Source organism: Lepidothrix coronata, unplaced genomic scaffold (genome assembly GCF_001604755.1).
Source record: "Lepidothrix coronata isolate B3197 unplaced genomic scaffold, Lepidothrix_coronata-1.0 Scaffold118, whole genome shotgun sequence".
In the NCBI taxonomy this organism is placed as follows: domain Eukaryota; kingdom Metazoa; phylum Chordata; class Aves; order Passeriformes; family Pipridae; genus Lepidothrix; species Lepidothrix coronata.
In genome coordinates this window covers 93,189-116,288 of record NW_016690298.1, presented here as the reverse complement: position 1 = coordinate 116,288, position 23,100 = coordinate 93,189, and the positions used below count along the sequence as shown (strand labels likewise).

General features: G+C 38.1%; 1 protein-coding gene across 2 annotated transcripts in view; it reads right to left on the bottom strand.

Moving 5' to 3' along the window:
- Positions 1 to 23,100, bottom strand: part of ITGB6 (integrin subunit beta 6) — a 50,050-nt gene that overhangs the window by 13,397 nt on the left and 13,553 nt on the right. The window contains exons 3-14 of one of the 2 annotated variants that reach the window (XM_017825416.1): positions 21,146 to 21,210; positions 20,642 to 20,718; positions 19,820 to 19,899; positions 16,893 to 17,097; positions 15,749 to 15,995; positions 14,709 to 14,874; positions 14,017 to 14,178; positions 13,163 to 13,258; positions 7,799 to 7,888; positions 2,994 to 3,128; positions 2,382 to 2,799; positions 1,698 to 1,920 (exon numbers count right to left, since the gene is read on the bottom strand). In XM_017825416.1, the coding sequence (XP_017680905.1) occupies positions 1,698 to 1,920; positions 2,382 to 2,799; positions 2,994 to 3,128; positions 7,799 to 7,888; positions 13,163 to 13,258; positions 14,017 to 14,178; positions 14,709 to 14,874; positions 15,749 to 15,995; positions 16,893 to 17,097; positions 19,820 to 19,899; positions 20,642 to 20,702 (1,883 nt within the window). In that variant the 5' untranslated portion in view covers positions 20,703 to 20,718; positions 21,146 to 21,210. The remainder of the gene's footprint in view (positions 1 to 1,697; positions 1,921 to 2,381; positions 2,800 to 2,993; positions 3,129 to 7,798; positions 7,889 to 13,162; positions 13,259 to 14,016; positions 14,179 to 14,708; positions 14,875 to 15,748; positions 15,996 to 16,892; positions 17,098 to 19,819; positions 19,900 to 20,641; positions 20,719 to 21,145; positions 21,211 to 23,100) is intronic. The other variant, XM_017825417.1, reaches the window with a different exon arrangement.

Sequence of the window (23,100 nt, the reverse complement as noted above, 5' to 3'; positions counted from 1 at the left end):
AAGGGAAGGGAAGGGAAGGGAAGGGAAGGGAAGGGAAGGGAAGGGAAGGGAAGGGAAAACAGTGGCTATGTTCTGTTGCACTGAGTTATATGTGTCCATGGGAATATGCTAAGGCTGCTGAGTTTATCTTCAGGGGATGGAGATGACCTTATCACTTGCTCTGTAGATAGTGAATAATAAAGTGAGCAGGTAATGGGATAGCCTCTATCTCATGGAGACAAATTCATTGTTGGTTTTGTCATATTTGCCATGTTTCTTTTACAACACACTCTCTCAGCTGCCTAGTCATTGATCTCCACCCTCTCTGACCTGGTCTTTCAGCTCTCTTGGTTACCCTACCCAGGTATTCCCAATATTCTCTCTCTCCTGGCTTTTTGTGCCCTGCATTTCAGCACGAGAAGACACTGAAGTAGAGAGAAAAGATCTAATATTGTATACAATATACATGTTTAAGCAGGATAATGTAATGCCTATCATGTAACTTTATATTTCTTATTCTCTGCCAAATCAGGCAGAGCAAAGCAGCAGCCCTGTCCTTCATGTTTAGAGCAGTTGCATGCAGAAGTTCTCTTTACTCAGAGCTTTGAACATACTGAGAGGCTTACTTTTGTAGGTCAAATTTAGCACTAACAGAAACAGATTCATGATTTAATCACATGCCATGGAATAGCTTCTTACTTAGATACAGTAGAGACTGCAATGACAGGTATGAAAATGCAGTGGTGGAGAGCTGGTATGGAAGAGAAATGGGACTCAGCTCTGAATAAGGAGATAGGACATCATCGTGAAACATGCAGCTGAAACTGCTCATCACTCAGAAGGCAAAGCCAGGGTCATTAATAACATGTTCTGTGAAGCCTAATTCAACTTCTAGATTAAATTTCTACTGAAGACTGCCCAGTTTGGACTGTAGCCCTGCAAGAACTCATTTAATACAAGCATGAGCGATGGTGTACTTAGAGTGGTCAGCTTCACAACCTGAGTATTTTTGGTTGATTTTCTTGTTATGCACCATAGCATTCACCTCGCATCACAGCAGGAAAGCTACATAAATTTTGTATGCTCAGTGGACAGAAGACATTTCACCATTTACAATCAATTTATCTTCAACTTACACATGACATACAGCTACCCACTAATTCATCCCCAGACTATTACCTAGTTTATCATACTTGCACCTTTTTAATTCAGCCAAGCTTAACTGAATTTGGACTATGAATTTGCAGATGTGTAAAGCTTGAGTGGACAACACTACCTTATTCATTCATATGCATGAGAATGGTAATAAAAATGCCAATTTTTTCTGCAAGTCCTCATTTTTGCTGTAGCAGCCATGCTGGGACATTTTTATTTTGTACTATGCACTGGAAGGAGGTTTGTCTGGTTTTGTCTGATGTCATATAAGGTCACTGTTCTGATTAGTTGTACAGCCAGGGATAGCAGTGGAACTGTGAAGTTTTACCTGTGCTGCTTGAAGGTGATTTAATTGTTTTCCATAAAGTCCTTTTATATGAGAGTAGTGCTCATGAATGGTTGAAATATGAATTATGACTATCTCTCTCAAAGGGCAAAGAAGCTCTTGGGTTCTGGTCTGTAAATCCAATTTACAGACACAGCAGTAAACATACTGCTGAAGCAGTATAGGAAATAGATACCTGGATGATACAAACATCAGAGATGTAAAACCAGCACATTACCATCTGGAACTGCAAGAGTCACCGCAGAGAGGGCATTTTTCACATGTTTGGCCTGAAGTCCCTGGATGGGTGCAAGCACATGTCCCACAGATGCATTCTCCTCTCCCACTGCACAGTGTCCCATCCTCAGCAATGCAGGCGCTGGTGTCAGTTGTGCAATTACAGTATTCACCAGTCCATCCACTGTGGCACTTGCATTCCCCACAATCACAGTCACCATTGCCTGGAAAAACATTTATTGTGCTTCAGATCAGTCTCTTAATAAGAATCTGAAAGATGACCTATAAAATCATTCTCCTTAATAGAAAATATTTTTCCCTCTCTAACCTTTCTTCCAAACATCTTTCTCTCCCAGCATTTTCAGTTTTAAGCTAGAGGATCAAATTTTTGTTTAGACTGGCTGTAAGCCAGTGCAGCTCCATTGTCTTTACTGGAGTACTCCACACAGACCTTGTCTCCTGACAGTGCACAACCTAATGGGTAAATACTTCTGATTTATAATGGTATAGCCCAGGAAAAAACCGGTTTAAGTCTAAAGACCATCCAGAAATAGCAAATTACACTTTATACAAAATTGATTGCAACTGAATATATGATGAAAATACAAATTCACAAGCTCACAGCTAAGGGTAAGTCAATAAAGCTCTAAATACAGACACTCAAAATAGCACCAAGGGACCATACCTCCACACTGAAGCCCTCTGTGCCTCCCACAGGAGAAGTCATCACACTCGCAGTGAGGCCCGTACACCTTTCCGTATGGGGACGGGTGGCACACGCACTGCCCGCAGTAGCAGTCGCCTCTCCCGCTGCAGGAGCTCTGACCAGCTGAGCCCTTGCAGGAACTGGTGCCCAGGGAGCTCTCATCGCACTCACAGTGCGGCCCCACATACCCCGGGCTGCAGACGCACACCCCACACTCGAACGATCCTTTCCCTTGGTTGCATTTTGGGCTGTTCATCTCGGCCTTTGCCTGACAGTTGCAGCTGCATAGGGGATGTATTTCCATTTCCAGCACGTCACTGAGCCCCACAGGTTTTATCATGATATGCCTTCTGTTTTTTTCACAAGAGGGGAGACTTACAGTCACATTGAAAGAGACCTGGAAGAGAGAATGGGGGCTGTTAGGAGGTGAAGCACAGGGAGCTCTGCAGAGTAGTCAGGACAGAGTAATAGATACTGTCAGCTTTTTGGTAATTTTTTGGAGGAAGATTATTTAATAAAGAGAAAACTTTCTACCTTGGTGTCCTAAATTCTCTGGACTTGATGTCTTTTGAGAATTTGTTCTTTACTTACTGTATCTCCCACTTTCACGCGAGAGCATTTCTTCTGATGTGGAAAAATGGTCCCGTTGTTACAAATGGCCGTGAAGGAGAGATTGAGCCCTTCTGTCTCTCCCAGGATCTCCAACTCCACCTCAGACCTTAGCTCCTTCAAGGAAAAAAAGTGAGATGAATGGAGTGATAACACTGCCAAGCTCTGCCAATGTTCTGCGTCTGTGTAAGGTGGACTGTAACTTATCCCAACTTACACAGAAGTAAACCCATGCTTTAGTACTTTGTTTACAGACCTCTCTATTGCAAGAAAAACAGGGAACAAGCAAAACAAAGCAAATGCCGATAGGCCTGGCTTTCAGTGGAAAGCAATGGTGGCATCAGTTTAATATCCACTATCACGGGGCTTATTTCCTGCCCTTGCAGGAGAACAAATTCAATGTTTTATTAAATCATCTTTCATCACTCTGCTGACTGATACAGGTTTTCCTTTAGATCTGGTCTTACTGAGGTGTGGATTTGTGTCCCTGATTGCATTGCTAGCTCTGGGCTTTTCCTGATTAGCCAGGCTGTGTCAATATTGTTCCCTCCCTTCCTTTCTTCTCTTGATGGAAATTCCTACTTCATAAACTGTATGTTCTATTTCAAGCTGTATTCAACAACATTCTCATTTCTTAAATCAATTTGTTCAGTCAAACTTTCGTTTCGTAATTCACAAACTTTCTTCCTGAACTTGCTCATACTAGGTTTTTGTATTTTAAGTCTTTAAAATATTTTACAGCAACTTTGCTTACATAGCCTTAATCCAAAGCCTGTCACAGACAATGGGGAAATTCCCTATGATTTCATTGGCCTGTGGATCCAGTAAATGGAAATTTTTCAAAAGTACCTCAGCAACTGCTGAGTAAACATCTCACTGACTTGACTTTGTGCTCATGCGAGCCTAATTGCTTACAAAATACCCCCTGCCCTTCAGTCAGAGCATGAGGAGCTTGCTGACTTTACTTCAGTGAGTCATTCTACTAAAGTTATCAGGATGACTCAGTGGAGTAAAGGTCTGGTGGAGTAAATCAAAGTAGAATAGGTATAAACCTGCATAGACAACAACTCTCTGTCCTTTGTACATTCCCTGGAAATTTGTCTTAGGGTTGTAAAACTGTGCCCTGGGCATCAGGTTGGTAATGTTGGTAGCTTTAGATATGTCCAAATTTCCCTTTACGTTTGTTTTAGAGATAGGTGCTTATGTCGCTATTGAAACAATGCAGAGAGTCATAAAAATTTGTTTGCAATAGGTGGGCTCTCACGAAAGGACCAAATATAAACATCTAGATAAAACTGTAACTGTTGGTATGTGCTGATGTTACAGGAGATATCACCAATAGTTCCTCTTCCACCAGCCGCAAAACTTCAAGGCTCGAACAGAGTGCAACTGTGAGAGAAAATTAATTGCTGTGGAACACCAAATCGTAATACTTTGAATTCTGGAGTCTGTATTGGGTCATTGGAATGTGCCTTGCTATTGTGAGAGGTCAGATTGGACACTTTATGCCACCGAAAATGAACACATAAACTGTGACAAATTTGAATTTTTTTTATCTTAATATCTGTGAGCACTTCTAATGATGTTTTAAATTTACTGAGCTGCCTGACCATAGTTTGAGGACAGATAGCAGACAGTTTAGTGAGCTTCAAGCCATTCACAGAGAAACATTTATGGTTCAAAAAATTTTCTGAATGAAAGAACAGACAAAGCAGTGTTACATACTTGTGCCCTTTTGTTACCTGTCTTTTCTAACATACTATTTCTTTGGTCTCATTTTCTTGCAAGTGAAAGGATCAAACACTGGGGAAAAAAAGCAACAACTGGAATTTTTCTGAAATTTTAAAATCTTGGAATGGCTTTAATCAAATGGCCTGCTATCTGTCACAATGCATTTTAGCCTATAGCTTTGCAATACAAAGTTATGGGGAATTCAATGCTAAACAAAACAGGCAGAAATATGCTTACAGAAGAAAATGAATCATATTTGGAAAGAACATGAGAACTCCTTGTAACAAATATTTTGACAGCTCAGATTTTCTAAACTTTCTTACTTCCTCTCTGAAGAGTCTAGATGGCAACACATTGTGAATGCATTAGCAAACCTTATGTTTGCACAGCAAGCAAATACTGAAAACACTTTAAAAGTGTTAAAAGATTTAATCTAACTCTACCCAGGGGGACAAAGAGTTATTTATTCCTTTTGTATTTATTCCTTTTGTGTGAGTAAAGAAACAGAGACACACCACATTGAATTACATTACTGAGAGTATCATGAAAAGTGTCTGACAGAAGTGACATTAGATCTTTGGGTTTGCATATTATTTTTAACTGTAGATCTACCTTCATTTCCCCCCTCACAGTAAAAACCTCAAAATTAGGTATCTTCACTTACATCAAATAAGGTGGGTTTTGTGTTTCCTGCTTGGAAGATTTTCAATCTTGAAGCAATAAGATTTTTAATCTTTAAGGTTATATGTAATAAGATGGACTTAGGGAAATTTTGAGTGTGACATGTTCCTACTTGTACACATTTTACATCTTGAAATGTATGTGGGATTTTAAGAACCTATGTGCCGCCCTGGTGAACTGTCTGGACATGCTGTACCTGGATGAGGATGAGATGAGTTATGGCCCAAAGGCAGAACCACCCTTTCTCCAGTCACCTCCCTGATGCTCCTCGAGTGGAACAAGCACAGAGCTTGGAGCTCCCTCCAAACCATGTCCATGGGATGGGTGAAAACAGGATCAGCTGAAACAGCTCAGGAGCTGCATCGTTGTCACCACTGACAGCTCTGAGAGCTGGTTGTCTCAAAGCATGCAGCAGCTAAAAAGCCAACAATGTCCTAAGTATATGAGCAAGGAGGCTGAGAACAAGACAGAGGGCATAATTTTGTCTTTGTATAAACATTAGTGTGCCCTCTATTGTGTACTGCAAGCTCTTGTGGTCTCCACATGTCAGAAAGCACTCGTTAGAGTCAGGGAGCATAAAGGTGCAGTCAGATAAAGTCACCAAGAGCATGGAGCAGCCCAAGAGAGACTTAAAAGGCTGGGATTTTCCAATTTGAGATTGGACAACAGAGAAGATTGGACTGTGGGTGGAAGATGTTTTAGTGATAAAATATTATGAAATCATGAAGACATTAAGATAAGGTAAATGCAGAGCTCTTATTCACCAAATTCTGCAACAGCAGAACTAAAGTGGCCTCTGTGAAATTTTAAAGCACAGGGAGTAGGCTAAGATAGGAATAAGAAAACTGTATCTTGACACAGTGTGACTGAAGTCCTTTTTGCCATAGAAGGCAATAGAAGCTGAAAAATCAACAGGTTCAAAAATGAGAGTAGGAAAAAAGTCATACATGATATGAACATAAGCAGATGTTAAGAGGAATAGGCAAGGATGCACTCTCCACATTAGCAATGTTCCAGTGAAGCACCATTCTGTACTTGATGTTACAGCACCAGCACATAGCCCTGGAACTTTTTTTGTGTGTTTTTCCATTACTTACTGGACAACAAATTGGTATTTCAGCTGTTAAATGTCGGAACCTCTGCCTATATGTTAGAGTGCCATCTTGGAGAAATCCTGATAGGAACCAGATGTGACTTAACAGCAGGTTGGAATCCAGAAGTGAAATTCTGTTGCCACTCAAAGTTTAGCAATTGCTTTCCTCATGTAAAAATTCCCTCACTTGTATTTATTACAATTTGTAAACTCCTAAGGCTAGCCCTGAAGCTCTTTCTTTATATATAATTTTCCATAGAATGGAGAATCTTCTGGTACTTTGTATCTCATTTAAAAAATCATACCTCACAAATTGTATTACTTTCATAAGAGTTATAAGAGTCATAAGAATCTGGTTTGTTTTTGACCAAGACCAAAATAATTTTTGCATAGTGATGATTATCTCATTCAGGTGATAGAACGAAGAGCAGGAAAAAAAGTAAGGAAAGAAGCAGAAGCTATTTGCGAAGAGTTGTTTGTCATTGCAGACAACTGGTAGAGCAGGTTTTTTAAAAAAATGGGCTGAGACAGAAGAGAGAAATCTGTTGTATATCAGTATATATATAAATTAATATATCTGAGTGAAGACCTGTACAACTGTCTAAGAACATTCCCCTGAACAGAAGAGAAACAGGCACGCAGAATGCATTTTACAAACAAAGCTCTGAAGAGCAGTGCTGTGTTTATGTTCCTGACATCGTTACAGTATTTCTTTGTATTACTTAAACAAACCCATTCAAGTCTTGATATTATCTAAACAAACCCATATTGGCTCCTGTGTTCCCCTTTTCAAAAACTTCAGAACAGCCTCACAGGGGCAGCACCAAATTGCTAAAGCAGAGAAAAGCACTGAGCATGGGATAGAGCTTTTTTCCCCCAGATATTCCCACGAGGCAATTGTATATCTGCTCTGGTGGCAGCTACCAACTGGGAGGAAACTGAGTCCCCGTCCAGGTGCAGAACTGGGAGCCCTGAATATTAAAGAAGCCTCAAGAGTAGGTGTGAAATAAAAGACTATGAGGAAGGCAAGAGAGATGAGATGCTGATTTAAATTCAGTATTCCAGAAGAACCAAGGCGTGACAGATGATTATAGGAATTTCGTTTCTGTGCTCCCTCAATCCTCAGAGTGAACACAACCTTTCCTGTTAAGGTCATCACCTAGCATTAAAAGATGATGTAATCAGTGCATAAAAAGAATCAAAGACACTTGTTTTTACTAAATTGCAAGCCAATTTTGAACACAGAAACATGAAGGAAAAGACTGCATTATAACCATCTTACCTGATATGCAGTAATGATCAGTTGGAGAATATTTCCAGAATCCTTCTGTAGTCGTCCAACGGTAGCTCCAGGAATAAGTTTTGCATAGTTCTGAAAACATAAAAAATTAATTTAAAGCACAAAAAAATCCTAGGTGATAAGGAGTTAACGTCTAAAAAACCCAAATCAAAAGAAAAAAACAAAACCCAAAAAACCCTCCACAATACCCCCACAACAAAACCAAATACATTGAAGCCAGCAAAAATAAATGACAGTGACATTTTCAAGGATCCTTGTAGACTCCATTCCACATGTCCTAATGAAAAAGTCTTATGGAGAAGAGCTAGTTTCACTGAAAATTCATTGGACATATATTGCTGAATCACCTCTATAAGTTTGATTCCACAGTATTCTTTGAGCTCTAATTTTTCAAATTTAGAAGGAGGATATATTCTATCAACAGTTTTGTTTTTCTCTAGTAAAAATATCGAGAAACAGACTCATCTGCTCTACTGTTGCTGCATGATTCAAGCGTCTTGGACTCTACATTTTTATCCTTGCAGATGTATCTTAGTGGTCTGTGGCTACGATGGATTGTATGTTAAATTTATGTTAATATTATAGTACCTATTTAGCAATTTATTTTGGTGATAAGCTTTCTTTTCATTTTGCATTAAATTGCATTGTACCACTAGCACGACACCTAGTAGCTGGAGTTTAAATATGCTGAATTAAAATTTATCTTGCCTGATTATTAATGACATGAACTTCTCTTGCTTGTACCCGTGACTTTGGAAAACAATGTATTCATCATTAAAAAAACCATATTGTAGCATTAATTTTCTTTTGCATGATATCATATCAATGCTGTTATTCTTAATAAAAAAAATCCAGAGAACTATTAATAACATGGATAATTTGATACTCTTATATCCTTCTTATACTTCATATCTCCAAAAGTCCTGTGATTACTTTATATATTATGTGTGGAATAGTTATCATTCATTAGATTTCTAAAGTGCTATTGTTAATCAGTGGGATTAACTACATTTCAAGTTACAGCTGGTGACTTCTCATTCCTGACTCCTCCTGTGATTAGTGCCGGCTCAAGGATTCCTGGAATATTGAAACTGCATTTTTTGCACATGACCTTTTTTGTGAGAAAAGATGATAAACCTGGAATTTAAAATATAGCCCTCTTTAATCTGTGGTATGCAAAACAAACGGCAGGGATATACCACTCTGAAGACTTCATTTGATCTTTCCTCTTTGAACAAAAATTTTCTGCATGGTGATACAAGGATGATGTTTCAAGCCCAGGCTAAGCACGTATCTCCAGTCCATTGGTTAAACCCTACCTTTTAGCAAATATTTCTGTTTAACCACGAATATTGATGCTTTTGGGGTGCTACTATGGTAAAACATCCAAAGGATGCAATGGAATTTACTCTTTTGGCAAATATTCATTAAGAGGTGAAGTGCCATTTTATAGAGATACTCTAATTTATATTAGGGAAATTGGACAATTATATATTTGACCTCAGTGGGATCATGTCTAACTTTTAGCTTGGTAAATGAAAGAAGAATTTTCATCATAAATAGAGTGTCATGCCAAATATATAAAAATAATTTAAAATTCTGTTAAAGTGTGGAGATTAGAGTATTTTTAGTTAAATTTTCAGCAATGCAATGCAGCATGAAACTCCAATTTTCAAGCCGCATTCTTCCGTGATATAAATAGAAATAATTAATCCAAAAAAGAGTTATTTCTGTTTTGAAACACTGTTTTGAAAGAAGTGCTGCTTAGTCAGGATTAAAGAGAGAGTCTTTCCCTTATCTAGATTTGAATAAATTTTTAAAGAATTCTGCTTGAAAACAAATAATATCAACAATAATATCAACTACTTCATAGAAGCTTAAAGACTGGTGTTTTCTTTTATGCTAAAATAGGATACGTCAAAATATAATTATTATTACAATAGTCACAGATGAGTGAATGGCTTCTATAGGATAAAAACATCCTCTGCTGCTTTGGTAAGACTCATCTGAGACTAATGATGCTAAAAGTTAGATATACGTGAATATATTTTAAAAGATAGTTAAAAAAAAATCCTTTTTATAAATCATCTCAAATTATCTGGGCTCAGTGTAAGGAATTTTCTCTACTCCCTTGAATTTAATTTTGAGTGGCTGTAAAAATGTTTCCACATGACTGCTTCTTGTACACAGAAGTTCTTGTGCTCAGGGACAGCGTCAGATGTCAGACCTAAATGATCTCTTGCAGTTGCTGTACAGTAGCTGTTCGGATGCATGGAAGGATCAAAACTAACACCAGCTCTGTAAAAGCATATGTATTCTGTGCTTGTGCCACCCATAATAATTGTGTGTTAGATAATTATACACATACAGTAAGTGGGTAAAGTGAAAATTCAGTTGAAGAGGATCAACAATATAACATGAATGAATTATTTTGGGCTAAATTGTTGGGGATTATACAGGGCTAGAAATATAAAACATGTATTTGACAGTCGGAACACTGCACTTAAGACTAATGGAATCTATCAAGTGTATTTAAAGAGGTGCTTTCTAAGTCCTCAGAGTAATTTTAATGTATGTTTGTCCCTAAGAACTGAATTATAAATAGTAATGGTCAGTATTGGGATCTGATATAATTAGATGCTGAGTTCAAGTAGATTTGTGATGAGATATGGGGAGAGGCTTTCCACCTCCAAGAATAATTGGAAAGGTTTTCAGAGGGAGGTTGCAGAATCTCCATTGCTGAAGCTTTTAAAAAGTGAAACATCAAGACAAATGTGGTTTAATGGTGGTTTAGGGTCCTCTGCTACCTCTTCCAGGCTACCTGAGCAGTGGCCTTACCACAAGAATAACTCTTACCTTGTTTTGCTCTTTTTGCATTCTTAAGTGTGGATACTGGTTATTTACATTTATATTACAAAATTTGCATCACACAGATGAAAACATGGCACTATTGCCCTGTTTGCACATCCTACATGCACCCTTGAAAGTATATTGCACTGTGAAAAAACTGCACTGTGACACTTATATGTGTTTTTTGTATTTGCTTTGACTGCTTTTCCACGTCACCTACAGGACAAAAAGCAGACCATAACAACTACAGCTATCCAAAGAAGTGAAAGAAAGCAGTACTAAAAGACGAAAGCAGCAGATAGAATATATTCAGTGGGATTACTCTATACCCTACAAGATAGAAGATAGTTGTACTTTCTTTTTTCTGACAAAGAAAGTAATGAGAACAAACCATTCCCTAGTTGGGTTAACCAGGACTTTCATTTTTTTGTAGCTATAAACCTTTGCTTAGTGTTACCATGAACAAAGGGTGCCCCTCGGTAACTTTGATACTGATATAAGACACAGGGATACTGGAATAGAAACACCTTGATAAGAATGCTGTTGGCCATCTCTGAGGGTGACCACTAGCAATTTCCAAGGAAAAATATAATGCCATCAGTAAGAAAAAAGTTTCTTTGGACAGAATAAGGCTCTTTAAATCAGATATTTCCAAACTACCTTCCTAGAACTGCCCTTATTTATGCAGCACCTATTAAAATCAGGAAAAATATTTCACTTTTCATTAACCAGGTCTCTATTAATAAATTGCTGAGCAATAATGGAATTTAGTAAATTTTTTTAAATGTAAAAATATTAATTAAACTATGCAAGGACTATAGAATCTCACTGCATTTGTAGATTGACTTCTGCTGTTACCGATCTAAATTTTCATGATCCAGCTCAGTATTTAATACAGTCTTTAAAAAGGCCAGGCAGTCAGTGCTTCACGATGCAGAGTGTTTCTTCCCTTGTCAAGGCTGTAATATGAGAATCAGTTTATGAAAGTTGTGACTTCTGTCAATTTTGTAAAACATCTGGAGCATTAGTTTTACTCTAAACAACTCTACCACTGGAATCAGTTACAGAAGTACTGGGGGAGTCTTCCCTGGTTTACACAGAGGACAGAAATAGAAAACCATCATACTGGTGAGTACTTCAAGGATGCATCTGCTCTCTCTTTTCCCCTACGCTTTCTTTCCTTTTTTCCATGTGGTAATCACACCAGAGGAGCGCCTCTCTCCTCATTACCGTACTTTTGCTTTTAATGAGGAATGTTTTGCAAAGGTTTTTCCTTTGGAAAGCCAAGCTTATTGTATTAGCAGGATCACCCTTATTGACTCCCTCTCAACCAACCTGAATAAATTTGGAGGAACAATTTCTCTCTGCTTGTCCCCTTTCACACAGCAGCAGTACGTGGCCAGGCAGCCAAGCTTAGGCTGCAAAAACCCTTATTATCCACACTGAACTCAAATCTAGAATTTCTTTTAGCATGTGAAAATTTCTTTCCCGGAGCAGGACTGGACAGAAAAATAAATAAGAATTGCCAGTATCCATCCTATTTTATCTTAGATGGCTTTTGCTCACATTCACTGTAAGAACAGTGAAGCAGCTGTTGGCAGCTCTGCCTCAGCTCACAGCTGGAACATCCAGTGGGTCAAAAGTAGCAGAGGCCTGTGGGAGGGCTTGTAACTGTGGAGGCTGAAAATAGATGCCTGCACAGATGACTGGTGGAGCTGCAGGTATAAATTATATTTGAGTTATTAAAAATATGGATTTTGTATATCTGTAACCACTGCTCTTCTGCTCTCCCCTCTCTCCTGGCTCCCGTTTGCCATGACATGACTTCACAGAGCAGGAAATTCACTTCACTGAAGAGGATTCTGCTAGTCCTAATGTCCAAAATTCCTGTAATGAAGTGTTTTCCTTCAGTAGTCATGAGGACCAATATATGAGGAAAGAGGACCTTGTCCTTCATCTTCTTTACTTTTCATCTTGATGCTAGTTTCCTACTAGTCTCACTGGAAAGCATCATAGAAATAAAAGAAAAATGGAAAAAACCCCAACCAACCAACACACAACCCCCCCCCCAAAAAAAACCCCAAGAAACCCAAAACCCCAAAAAACAAGATCTCAGAGTTGAACGTGAAAACAACTGCATGTTTCAGAGTGTATTCTTTTCTTATAGAAGGCTCAATTGTCCTTATAAAATACAGAAGACTAATCCCAATGATCACACTGAAGTTTAGCAACGCTTAGTTTGACAATCCTTGACTTAAAAGATTAGTGTGATTCAACTTGAAATCCAATTTAAAAGTTACCTAAGAATGTCAAAATCAATACATGAAGAAGCACTTCTTAAGAAGAGCTTTCCTCCAATATACGATTTCCTAGTTATTTTTAATACATAAATATCTTGCAGAATTCAATCCTTAGTACTAGAATTACTGCATCAGCTGTGCAAAAAGGTGATCTTTCAAAAAAATACCAGCAAACTGAACATTTTAATTTGCTCACCTCATATGTGTGAACTTGCTCATTCGTTACAGCAAAAATTAATAGAACATTGTTTTGTACAAGTTTGTCAATTAATTGTCCAATTGTGGGATACTCCTGCAAACAAACAGAAGAGAGGCACATCAATCTGTTTCTCATGTGCTTCCAGTTACTGTCTGTCTCTCCCGTGAGAACACACATTCAAGTGATCATAATTAACATTATGTTCAAGTGATCATAATTAACTCTGTGTTCTCTGTGTAGTACAAACTATAATTAGGAATACATGTATACAAAATAGAAGATAGTTTATATAATTTCCTCACATTGTTTTTAAGGAAACCCCTCTAAGAAAAGTATAGAGCCTGCTTCCATGCTGGTAGATTTGGCTCAATAGCCTCTGTTATCTATATATTTAATCCAAAGAATAACACTGCACCAGAACAACTGGATATTTGTCCTACACTGAACACCATAGTGTATATATTCGGTATTTTTGAACAATGAATCTTAAGCTGGTAAATCGTCCTACAGGAACAGCGTCCTGCAAATCCCTGAACTACTCCTGAATTCACATCCTTTTAGGGAACATGATCAAGGAGGAAATACTAGTCATTCCAATTCTATGTGCTTTCCTGGTTAGCAAAAATCAGATTTTCTATTTCTTTTTTCTTAGTTATAATCTATCCTAATTCCATACAAACACACCTCTCTGTTTACTGAAATGTGCACTTACAAATAAATAGACTACATGAAATACCTGCATTCCCCAGCTTTTATACATTTCAGTGTTAAAAGTATAATTCATTAAGTTGCTCATTTTAGTCTTTAAATTTCCAGAATGCAAGAGTTGTACAAAATTCATAGTTACTTGCCAGAACAGTTGACATGGAATATTCATTATTGTGGTCCAAATGACAGTTCCCATCATTAGGAATAACAATTCCTGCCAGTTTACTGTCCATCCCAAAATGGGAATCAGCATCACTCACAAACACCAGCAAATGTAGAGAATCATTCCTCCATCCAATTTTTTCCTGTCATTTAAAACACATCAATTTAGCAGACTATATTGCACGACAGTATAGAAAAGCAGCAAAATATTTGGAGGATGGCATCTCAAAATAAATGAAGAGCATAATTTTCAAGGGAGTGTCAAATACGTCTCTTAAAAGATGATGTTCATTCCATTGTCTTTGGCTAACATTTTGTCTCCCCATCCCTGTGTTTAATAACACAGGCTGGCCATATTCATATCAATCTGCTTACTACTCTTAACAAAGTTAATGAGAAATATTTGAAGAAAAAACAATCAAGAAAACAGACACAGTAATTATACAGTTATTTGGGGTTATTTATCCCTGGCAATTAAAAGGAAACACTAAAATATTGCAATGTGCATGTTTTACTTTGTACAGCCAAAACTATTTTAACACAAATTTAATGAGGCTCTTGGATGGCACTAAAAATTCTTGAAAAATATTCTGCCACTTTGAAATACCACCATATAATACTAGAAGCAGTACTACACGGAATAATTAATATCATGCCTAGAAATTTCAATTACCTTGCAAACAGCTGCCTGCATAATTGCATCAAATCCTCCCTCTGGAGTGTCTATATTAGCAGAGATTCGCTGTACTTTCACGATTTCATTGAATTTTTCAGCATCATTTGTTAGCGGCAAAACATGCTTATATCCAAAGGTGGGTAAGCAATCATATGGTACACTTCTGCAAGAAAAGTGAGACAGCTTATGGATAATACAGAGTGAAAATTCACTACAATGAACACTTCAAAGGCCTGCCTGGATTAGTTTTTGGCCATGTATCTCTCTTCTGTGTCTGAGAAGATCTAATGAAAAACATAAAATAATTAAAGAGCATCCAGTAAATTGGGCAATGGAAAAAGGTCTGCATAAGGGCTGGGAAATGCCTCCTAGAGCAGTAATTCAGCCAATTACAAAAGTGCAGCCCTTGCCATGCACCCTGCTGTGTCTTGATTTCATATTCGGAAGCACATTAGGACCTGTAGTTCCTTAATGACATTCAGAGAGCACCACCAAGCTGCTGCAGTCCTGCTCCAGACTGCAGAGCACAGCTTCTCCCTCACAAGAGCTAGGGCAAGAGCTAGGGCAGCCTGGGTTTAGGCAGACTGCTAGACCTTCAGGGTGTGGAAAAAAAACCAGGAAAACAACATTGATGGCTAAATGAAACTGATATTCTGTGTTGGGTTTGAGTTTGCAAATCCTTAGTTTGGTGTCATAAAATTCTTATATATATGTATTTTTTTTCTGGAGAATTAAAGAAGAGTATATAACTATTCTGCATATCTGTTTGTTAATGCATTAAGCACATTTGTCACTAGCAGCAAAGACTAAAACGCACAATCAGTCCCAGATTCCTCTCTCCAAATAACATCATATTTAACAGAATACTGACCAGAGTGTGAATTTAAAGAAACAAATCTTGTTTCACAAACTTACTCATTTACAGCTGGAAGAGGGCAGAGGTTCCAGTGAAGCTGCTTAATTGAATTTTATCCAAAAGATTAATATTATGACTTAATGTTGGCATGCAAACAGATGTCGGGACTTTCCCTGCCTACCTGCAAGGGTTGTTTATTTCTGCAGCTGTAGTTTTGATAAATGGTGAAACTGGTTTTTCAACAAAAGATCCAAACCCCAGTCTGAAGTTGCTTGTCAGTTTTGACATTTCTTTAGAAAGAGTTGAACCCAGTTCTTTGATTGTATTCAGATCATCATCCATGGAGGCTGAAAGATCCATGAGGTAATAGAGATCAATTGGATAATCTTCAGTCTGGCGAACCTTGATCTGTATTGTTTCTTCATGTCCTATAAAGTGGGATACACATCAGCACTTCTAGGCAGAAGGTATGAACAATGTCAATTTCTTCATAAACTTCTATATGGTGAAAATTATCTGGTATATTAAATAACCAGTAGCATTAACAAAATAACTTTAAAAATTCTTTGTCAAGAAAAATCTCAAATGAGGGTCTGATAAATTAAAAGCAGTTCTAATGTTTGGGGTTTTTCCCAAACAGTTCTGCAGTAAAGCCATAAGCACAGAATTGCTATAATTTGAAAAAAATATGAGAACATCTACAGTAGTATACAGTTTTAGAAAATTTAGATGTGAAGCTAATTAAAACTAAAGGTAGAGCTTATGGGTCCTACCATATACTTTAGAAATTCAAAGAAGGCCAGAGTGTACACATAAGTTTTATTCTCAGTTCCAGCACTATGACATGACCTAACCGGATGTCTCCTACTCTTCTTTATTTCAAATTTTCTCCAGGAAAAATTCACACCTAAGGACCCCAAAGTAGGTCTGGTGTGTAACCATAAACGTCACTGGTACCTTGTAAATCCTCAAAGCAAGATTTTACGCTGCCTCTGAGATATGCTGTTTGCCAGACCAGCAGAGGAGAGGCAAAGGAGGTGAGCTCAGGAGGAGCCAGAGGGTCTCATTCTATCCCTGCCACCTCAACAGCAAGAGAAGAACTAAAAATATGAATCCCTACTTTTATGATGTACCCAGCACTTCTGAAAGTATTTTGAACTCAGTCAAACCTAGTTTTCATGTGATGTGTCAACATATAACTCTGGACTCAACACAGGTTTTCATCTTAATTCTGCCAAGATTTTTGTAGAACATTCAATATGAGAAGCTTCAGCATATCACATTGTCTGAAAAAAAATATCCCACATCTATGAACTGTGACTTACCCGGTCGCAGCCTGAGAGTTAATTTTTGAGGAGAAATCTGTGTGACATCAGAATTGTTCTTCTGGACTGATATAGTTAGGGGCTTGTTTCTGTGAATTTCTACTTCTGAAATGGGAAATTCAATCAAATTCAACTGGCATCCTTTTGACAAAAGATTTTCTGGGGTATCACACCTCCCATGAATTCCAGCCGAGTCTGTGTAATTCTAAGGCAAATAGGAGAAGGAAGGGATGAATTAAATGTTTTTCCTGACTAGCTACCAGCATCTGACTGATGAAAGGTGAGTCCAATGCAGGCAACAGAAATAAAAATGCAAGTTACTGCAAACTAGTGCAGAATTAGATCTAGGTGGCACAGAAACCCAAATTTGCCCTGTATGGATCATGTCACACAGGCGCATAATTAACGTAACTTGCACCGACTTGTTGTCCTGGGAGAAACTGCCCTATTGTTGGGGAATGGGAATTGTGCCACTCACTGCATTTGGCTTTCACAGTGCTGGGAATGATAACACAAAGCCCCTCTGAGCCTCTGTTTTTTCTATTAAAGAATTATGCCACAAATTCATCAGTCTTTCCTAAACAGTTTTGAACTGCTGTTCGAACCACATCATTTAATAATGGAAGAGGTCTTGCAGATAATAAACCCCTAGACATTTTTTGACAAATTGATTGTGGGGTACCAAGTATTCACTGTTTCTTTTCTTAACTGACCTACTCTTTCTCCACAGCACTCATTTAACATGTTCACTGAAGCAGGTAGCAAGTCCTTGTTCCTCTCCCTGGTGCCCAGCAAGCACCACAGCCTGCCTCCACTGCTCCCCAGCACTAGAGGGGTTCCCGGCATCCCCACATCTCTGTTTTGCCCAGTATCCCACTTGACCTTCTTCCATCCAGAGGCAATCACAAACCTATTAATATCAGTTGGATATCTTGCAGTTTACTTTTGTTATTCAATTCAAAGCATTGATATGCGTTCCTTTCCACAACACTGCTACATGGTAGGTACTAACCCCATGTAGTGGTGAGGTTAATGGTTAGTTTTAAAAAGCGGCTTCTGTGTCTTATTACCATTTCCCAGAGCTATGTCTGGAGTTTAGATCCTCAAAATCAGTCAGCTGTCTCCTGAAATGGAAACTGCTCTGGCCTGCAAGACCTTTCTAATCAAAGTCAGGCATTACCTGGTCAAACCAGCTCTGAAACATTTAATTCCTGGCTGATGGTCATGGGCCCATGCCATGGAGCCACTCTTCTCTCCTACGTTTGGGCAAGCAGCCTGGGTTTCAGCCATTAAACCACAAATATTCTCTGAATTCAGTCACTGAAAAAAATTCCATCCAAAGCAAAGCAAATTTATTTAAACCTATTAAAACCAGAACTATGACCCTTTTTTGTACCAAAACATCACCCTTCATGCCTGGAAATTGTCAGGGATCTTATATATTTTGGTGGAAGCAATGCTGAGACACCTGCTGGGAACAGTGGTTTATTATTCTTCAGACTGAAATGGATGCCTTTGCTCAGGCAAAACTCTCACCCACTGCTTCTTGAATACAGAGTGCATATAATACATGTACCATTATAAAGCTTTCACAGGGAGATCCATATCATCTCCTTTAGTTACACAGTTTGTAACTTTTCAAAACGTGTGAAGAGACAACCTCATATTTCAAATACAATTACAAGGTGTGTTTTTATCCTACTGAAAAAAGTGATTTCTTTGGAGGTGCTTGTGTTTGCTCTGACGCTAAAACTCATATGTCTTTTGCACTCTTAATGTGTTGTTCTCTAGCAAACAAGTGAATAAGCTCATGAACAAAATAAAAAATTATACTTGCTACTCTGAAGTTTTCAGTAGTTCCAGAGTTTTGCTTTTGTTTGGTTTTAAATCAATAAATTATATTGGGCTTTTTTTTCCTGAAAAGACATGGCAGTAGTCAAAATTATGTGATCTCATTTCAATAAAATCCTGTTGCAAAAAGCAAAAGATATTTCTTAGAAAACTTATTTTTTTTAAAAAGTGCAGTTTGGTCTTTGTGAGCTATTTCATAAAGCAGTATGTTAGTCCCATCCTAGGTATCATTTTGCTATACACAAAAGCAATAAATACATTTAGCAGCAAAGGTGCAAATCAGAAACTACAGTGAAAAAGACGTTTTATTTCTCTATTACTTCTGTCAAGTTTTAATTGTGATAGCTGGATAACTCACTAACATTAATGAACTAGAATATTCACTGTGAAGTGGGGAGATATTATTTAGCATCATTTTCAGGTAAAAGTTTTAGAAACAGAGATTTGAGTTCACTTGCCCAAGGTTACACAGAAAACCTAAAACAGATGTACAGGAAAAAATCCAAATATATTTTTAAGTCCAATATTTTAGCCAAAACACATCTATATCATACTAATTATAAAACTAACACTATCATCGTACTTAAAGTCCACCACAGATTAATAATTTCTGTATGCAAATTTTACATCTGCAAATTTACACACTGTTTACACCTGCAAACCTTCTGTTTACACTGTCTGGTTTGACACATAATATGTAAGATACAGTCTGGACTCTGACTTCATGTCTGGAGCTTCATCATTGCTATGGGTGAGTCACCCCTCGGGCTGATGAACTGAGTCCCTCTAATAGCACTTTTATTTCTCCCTTAGATGACGAAGGTTGATGTTCTTGGGTTTTTAAAAAAAACAAGCACAAAACAAAACCAAAACAAACCCAAACCAATCACATTCCAACAATGAATAATAGACCATGAAGGGTAGATTCAATTCCACTTCTGATCCCCAGGAAGGCTTCACTAAGTGCTGTATGCACTACAAAAACATGGGCTGACCCAATTAAGTCAATACTTCATCACTCAGAGCAACTACAAAGACTTCAAGTCTTACTTTGAAATTTTTTTTAATCACTGTACCTCTTGCAAACACCAAGCGCAGTGTGGTCCGGAAAGCAAACAATCTTCACAAGTCACTGCACTTTCCTGCGAACAGGTCCCTAAATTTAAATCCAAGAAGATAAAAGGCTATTAATAACATGCTTAATCATTCAATTTATGAAGAAATGAATAATTTAGAGAATGTGGGAGGTGAAAAATGCACATGTTTAGCCATATTTAGGATTACTGATAAAATTCCTTCTTAATGGTAGTTCTATTGGTAGAAGATTAACTCTCTAATAAAGATTAAAACATCAGAATTGCTGGCAATTAACATACTTACTTTTGCATGCTTTATGGGTGGCATTCACTGAGAGCATGCTAACTTGTTTTCTCCAGTGCACCCGATAAAGTGTTACATGTGTTTCTGGTATGGTGTAGGTAAGTAATTTCCAACATAACCAGGGATATTAAAAGAAAAGATTTATGTTCACTCTACATGCTTAAAATTGCTTCACTCAGCTGTGTAGGTACTTAATATGATTTTTATCCACTGTGCAAGTATCAGTGAAACACTCAGTCATATGTATAATATTAAAGTTTCTCAGCAGATCAAACTGTGATTAGTACAAACGAAATTGCTCAAATGTCTGTCTCTTTCGAACATGTTGTGCTATGTAATGACCACCAAATCATAGGTGAATTGGCAGTGTAGCCCTACAGCAGTCTGTCAAAAAAAAAAGTCATTAAACAGAAAGGAAGGATTAAATACAGAAGACACAAAGCTATTTCACTTCAACTTCAGACAAGAAACAATGCAGAAAAGGTTTTGAAATGGATCTCCCTGCCCCTGAGCCTTACCTTGCACATAGTTATTTCTTTGCAGGAATAGGAAACAGAGGCAAAGCAATTCAATCCCCATTCGTTTTCAGTGCTGGCTGCGTGACAAAAAAGTATTAGCTTGTTAATTGTCATCTGCGTAAAGGTAGAATGTCGTAAAAATTATACATTCCTGGAGGGTATGTTTTCACCTACACCAGATTGCGAGGAAACTTCAACCCCAGCAGGAGGGACCATGAACAAAAGTGAAAACAAGGGCTACCTGGGCAGGTAAAGAGGACAGGCTGAACATGGTTATCACTTCCTTGTTTTCCTGGACTCCTTATAAGGCATACAGGGAAAATTCATTCAGGTGAAGATTTCTGTCAATCCCAGTCACTCTGGGTCCTAGAGCAACCCGGCCAAGAGACTCTGTTTGTATGTGTACAGCAAAGCTTAAAAGGGTCCTTCAAAATAACACCTTTAATTGTTCACCGAGGGAGTGCATTGAAGAGATGGATCATTACAATTGCCAAGTGAGTATACCTGGAGAGATGTAAAAATCCCATTTTTTCAGATTTCCTGATGTGTAGGGAAACTCGTAAGGGCAACTGTGAAAAAAAACAAACAAACAAACAAAAAGCAAAAACCAAAAAGCAATTACATATTAAAATTGAGGACCTGGTTTCAGTATTTCAAGATACATAGTAATTGATTTTATTAATATTCCAGACTGAAAGGGAAATGCTGCAGTTGTGTGGTTTTTTAATATGTAGAAGGAGGAATAATTGCATTCCCAGTTCTGCAGCCGACTTGGAAAAAAAATCATATCAAAAAAACTCTGCCTAATAAGTCACTGAATATTCTACAGCACAGATACAACTGCATAACAAGTTATTGCTATCTACTCTTTCCCCTTCCCAACCTGAAATGAATGCAAAATATGCATTTCTTACCACCTTAATAAAAGGAAATAAAATTTCTTATTTGTACGTTCCATTTCTTCCCATCTTTTCTGCTCTGCTATTGTCTGTTTTGAAAACCATTTGGTCAAGACAAGTCCTATCTTTTCATAGGTGCTTGCAATAGACTACATAGAGCAGCACAAAATTCTAATTTAGTAATTTGTGTTGCTGGCCTGAAAACATATATCCTTTTTCTCTACAGTCAGAAATCCTACTCAAGTTAGCTCATAAGGACTAGGTTGCTCTCACCGAGCAAGAAAGCTGGCAAGATCAGACCCCCCCTTTTCAGACTGGTAGTAGCTGCACTCTCAGGGCAGGATGTGAAAAGTAGGGATGGGTCTGTACTAGTTACACTCCTGAAACACTCCTGGGCATTGAGGCTAACTGGCACAGAAAGACCTCAGTTCATTCCAAAGTGCCTATTGGAACCATTTTAGCAACCAAATTGTGCCCAGAAATTGTTTGCAGAGAGTGTTAATTGGAAGAGGTCAAATTCATGCCAGGGAGCATTTTAACAGTTTAATAGCATAGACGATCTCATTCCAGTGCCTGGAAATATTCCCAGGCCCATCCAATTTTACTAGTATTTACACAGTCTATGGGTAGTTTCAATAGCAGCTCAAACTGGATTACATCAGGACTACCTTTGCTCTGCCCTTGTGTTCCCACCCCTTCGCTCTTACCAGTCAGTGCTCATGTCCGAACAGGCAGTGAGCTGTTTCATACTGATCCAACTAAAATCCAATCACCTACTGTGGGGAAGGTGGGGGGCTGTTTTTCATCTGGGTAGGTCCCTTGAACCCTGTGACTGTCCAGTCCAGAGTGCAAGGCAGAGTTGGCAGGAAAGGTGAATTTAGCCCAGTTTAGGCTGTTGTGGAACCATATCCTAACATTTTTATTTATAACAACAGTCCTAAGTCTCCTTCAACTGCTCTCTATACCTTGGAGTGTCCCTTGTAAGGCACTTGTTCAGCTACAGCAACTTTCCTCTGGCATGAAAAAAGCATTGATTAGATTATGTTCCCTCAGCTTGTGAAGACACAACTCTATCAGAACGCTGTAATTACATAAGGTCAAAAAGAAGTGTAATCAACTGAAAATGTTTGCTCTTACTAAAAAAAAAAATCCTCCTGTAAGTGCCATCTTATTTCCCTGTTTGTAACTGTCATTTGTGTACGTGTCCTTTAATATTGTTGCTTTGTGGACAGCCTTGCAGAGCTCCAAAACCCAGTGCTTTCCCTTTCAATGTAGAAGGTCACCTTGTAGCTCTTACCAGCCCCTGGTAATGTAACACTTCAAAGCACGTGCTCAAAGGACTCAGTGGCAGTCCTTCAGCCACCAAAACGGACCAGCCACCAGCAGTGTCCCAAATTAAGGACCAACCAGCTGAACAGCTGGCAATTAGCAATTGCTTATTCTTAGATTCAAGATATCAGACTTTTAAGTGTAGAGAGAATGAATAATACAGCCTACACAAAACTTACAAATTCTATTTGATATTATCACTTCCCCATTTGCTTGTGAGGTAATATTTTA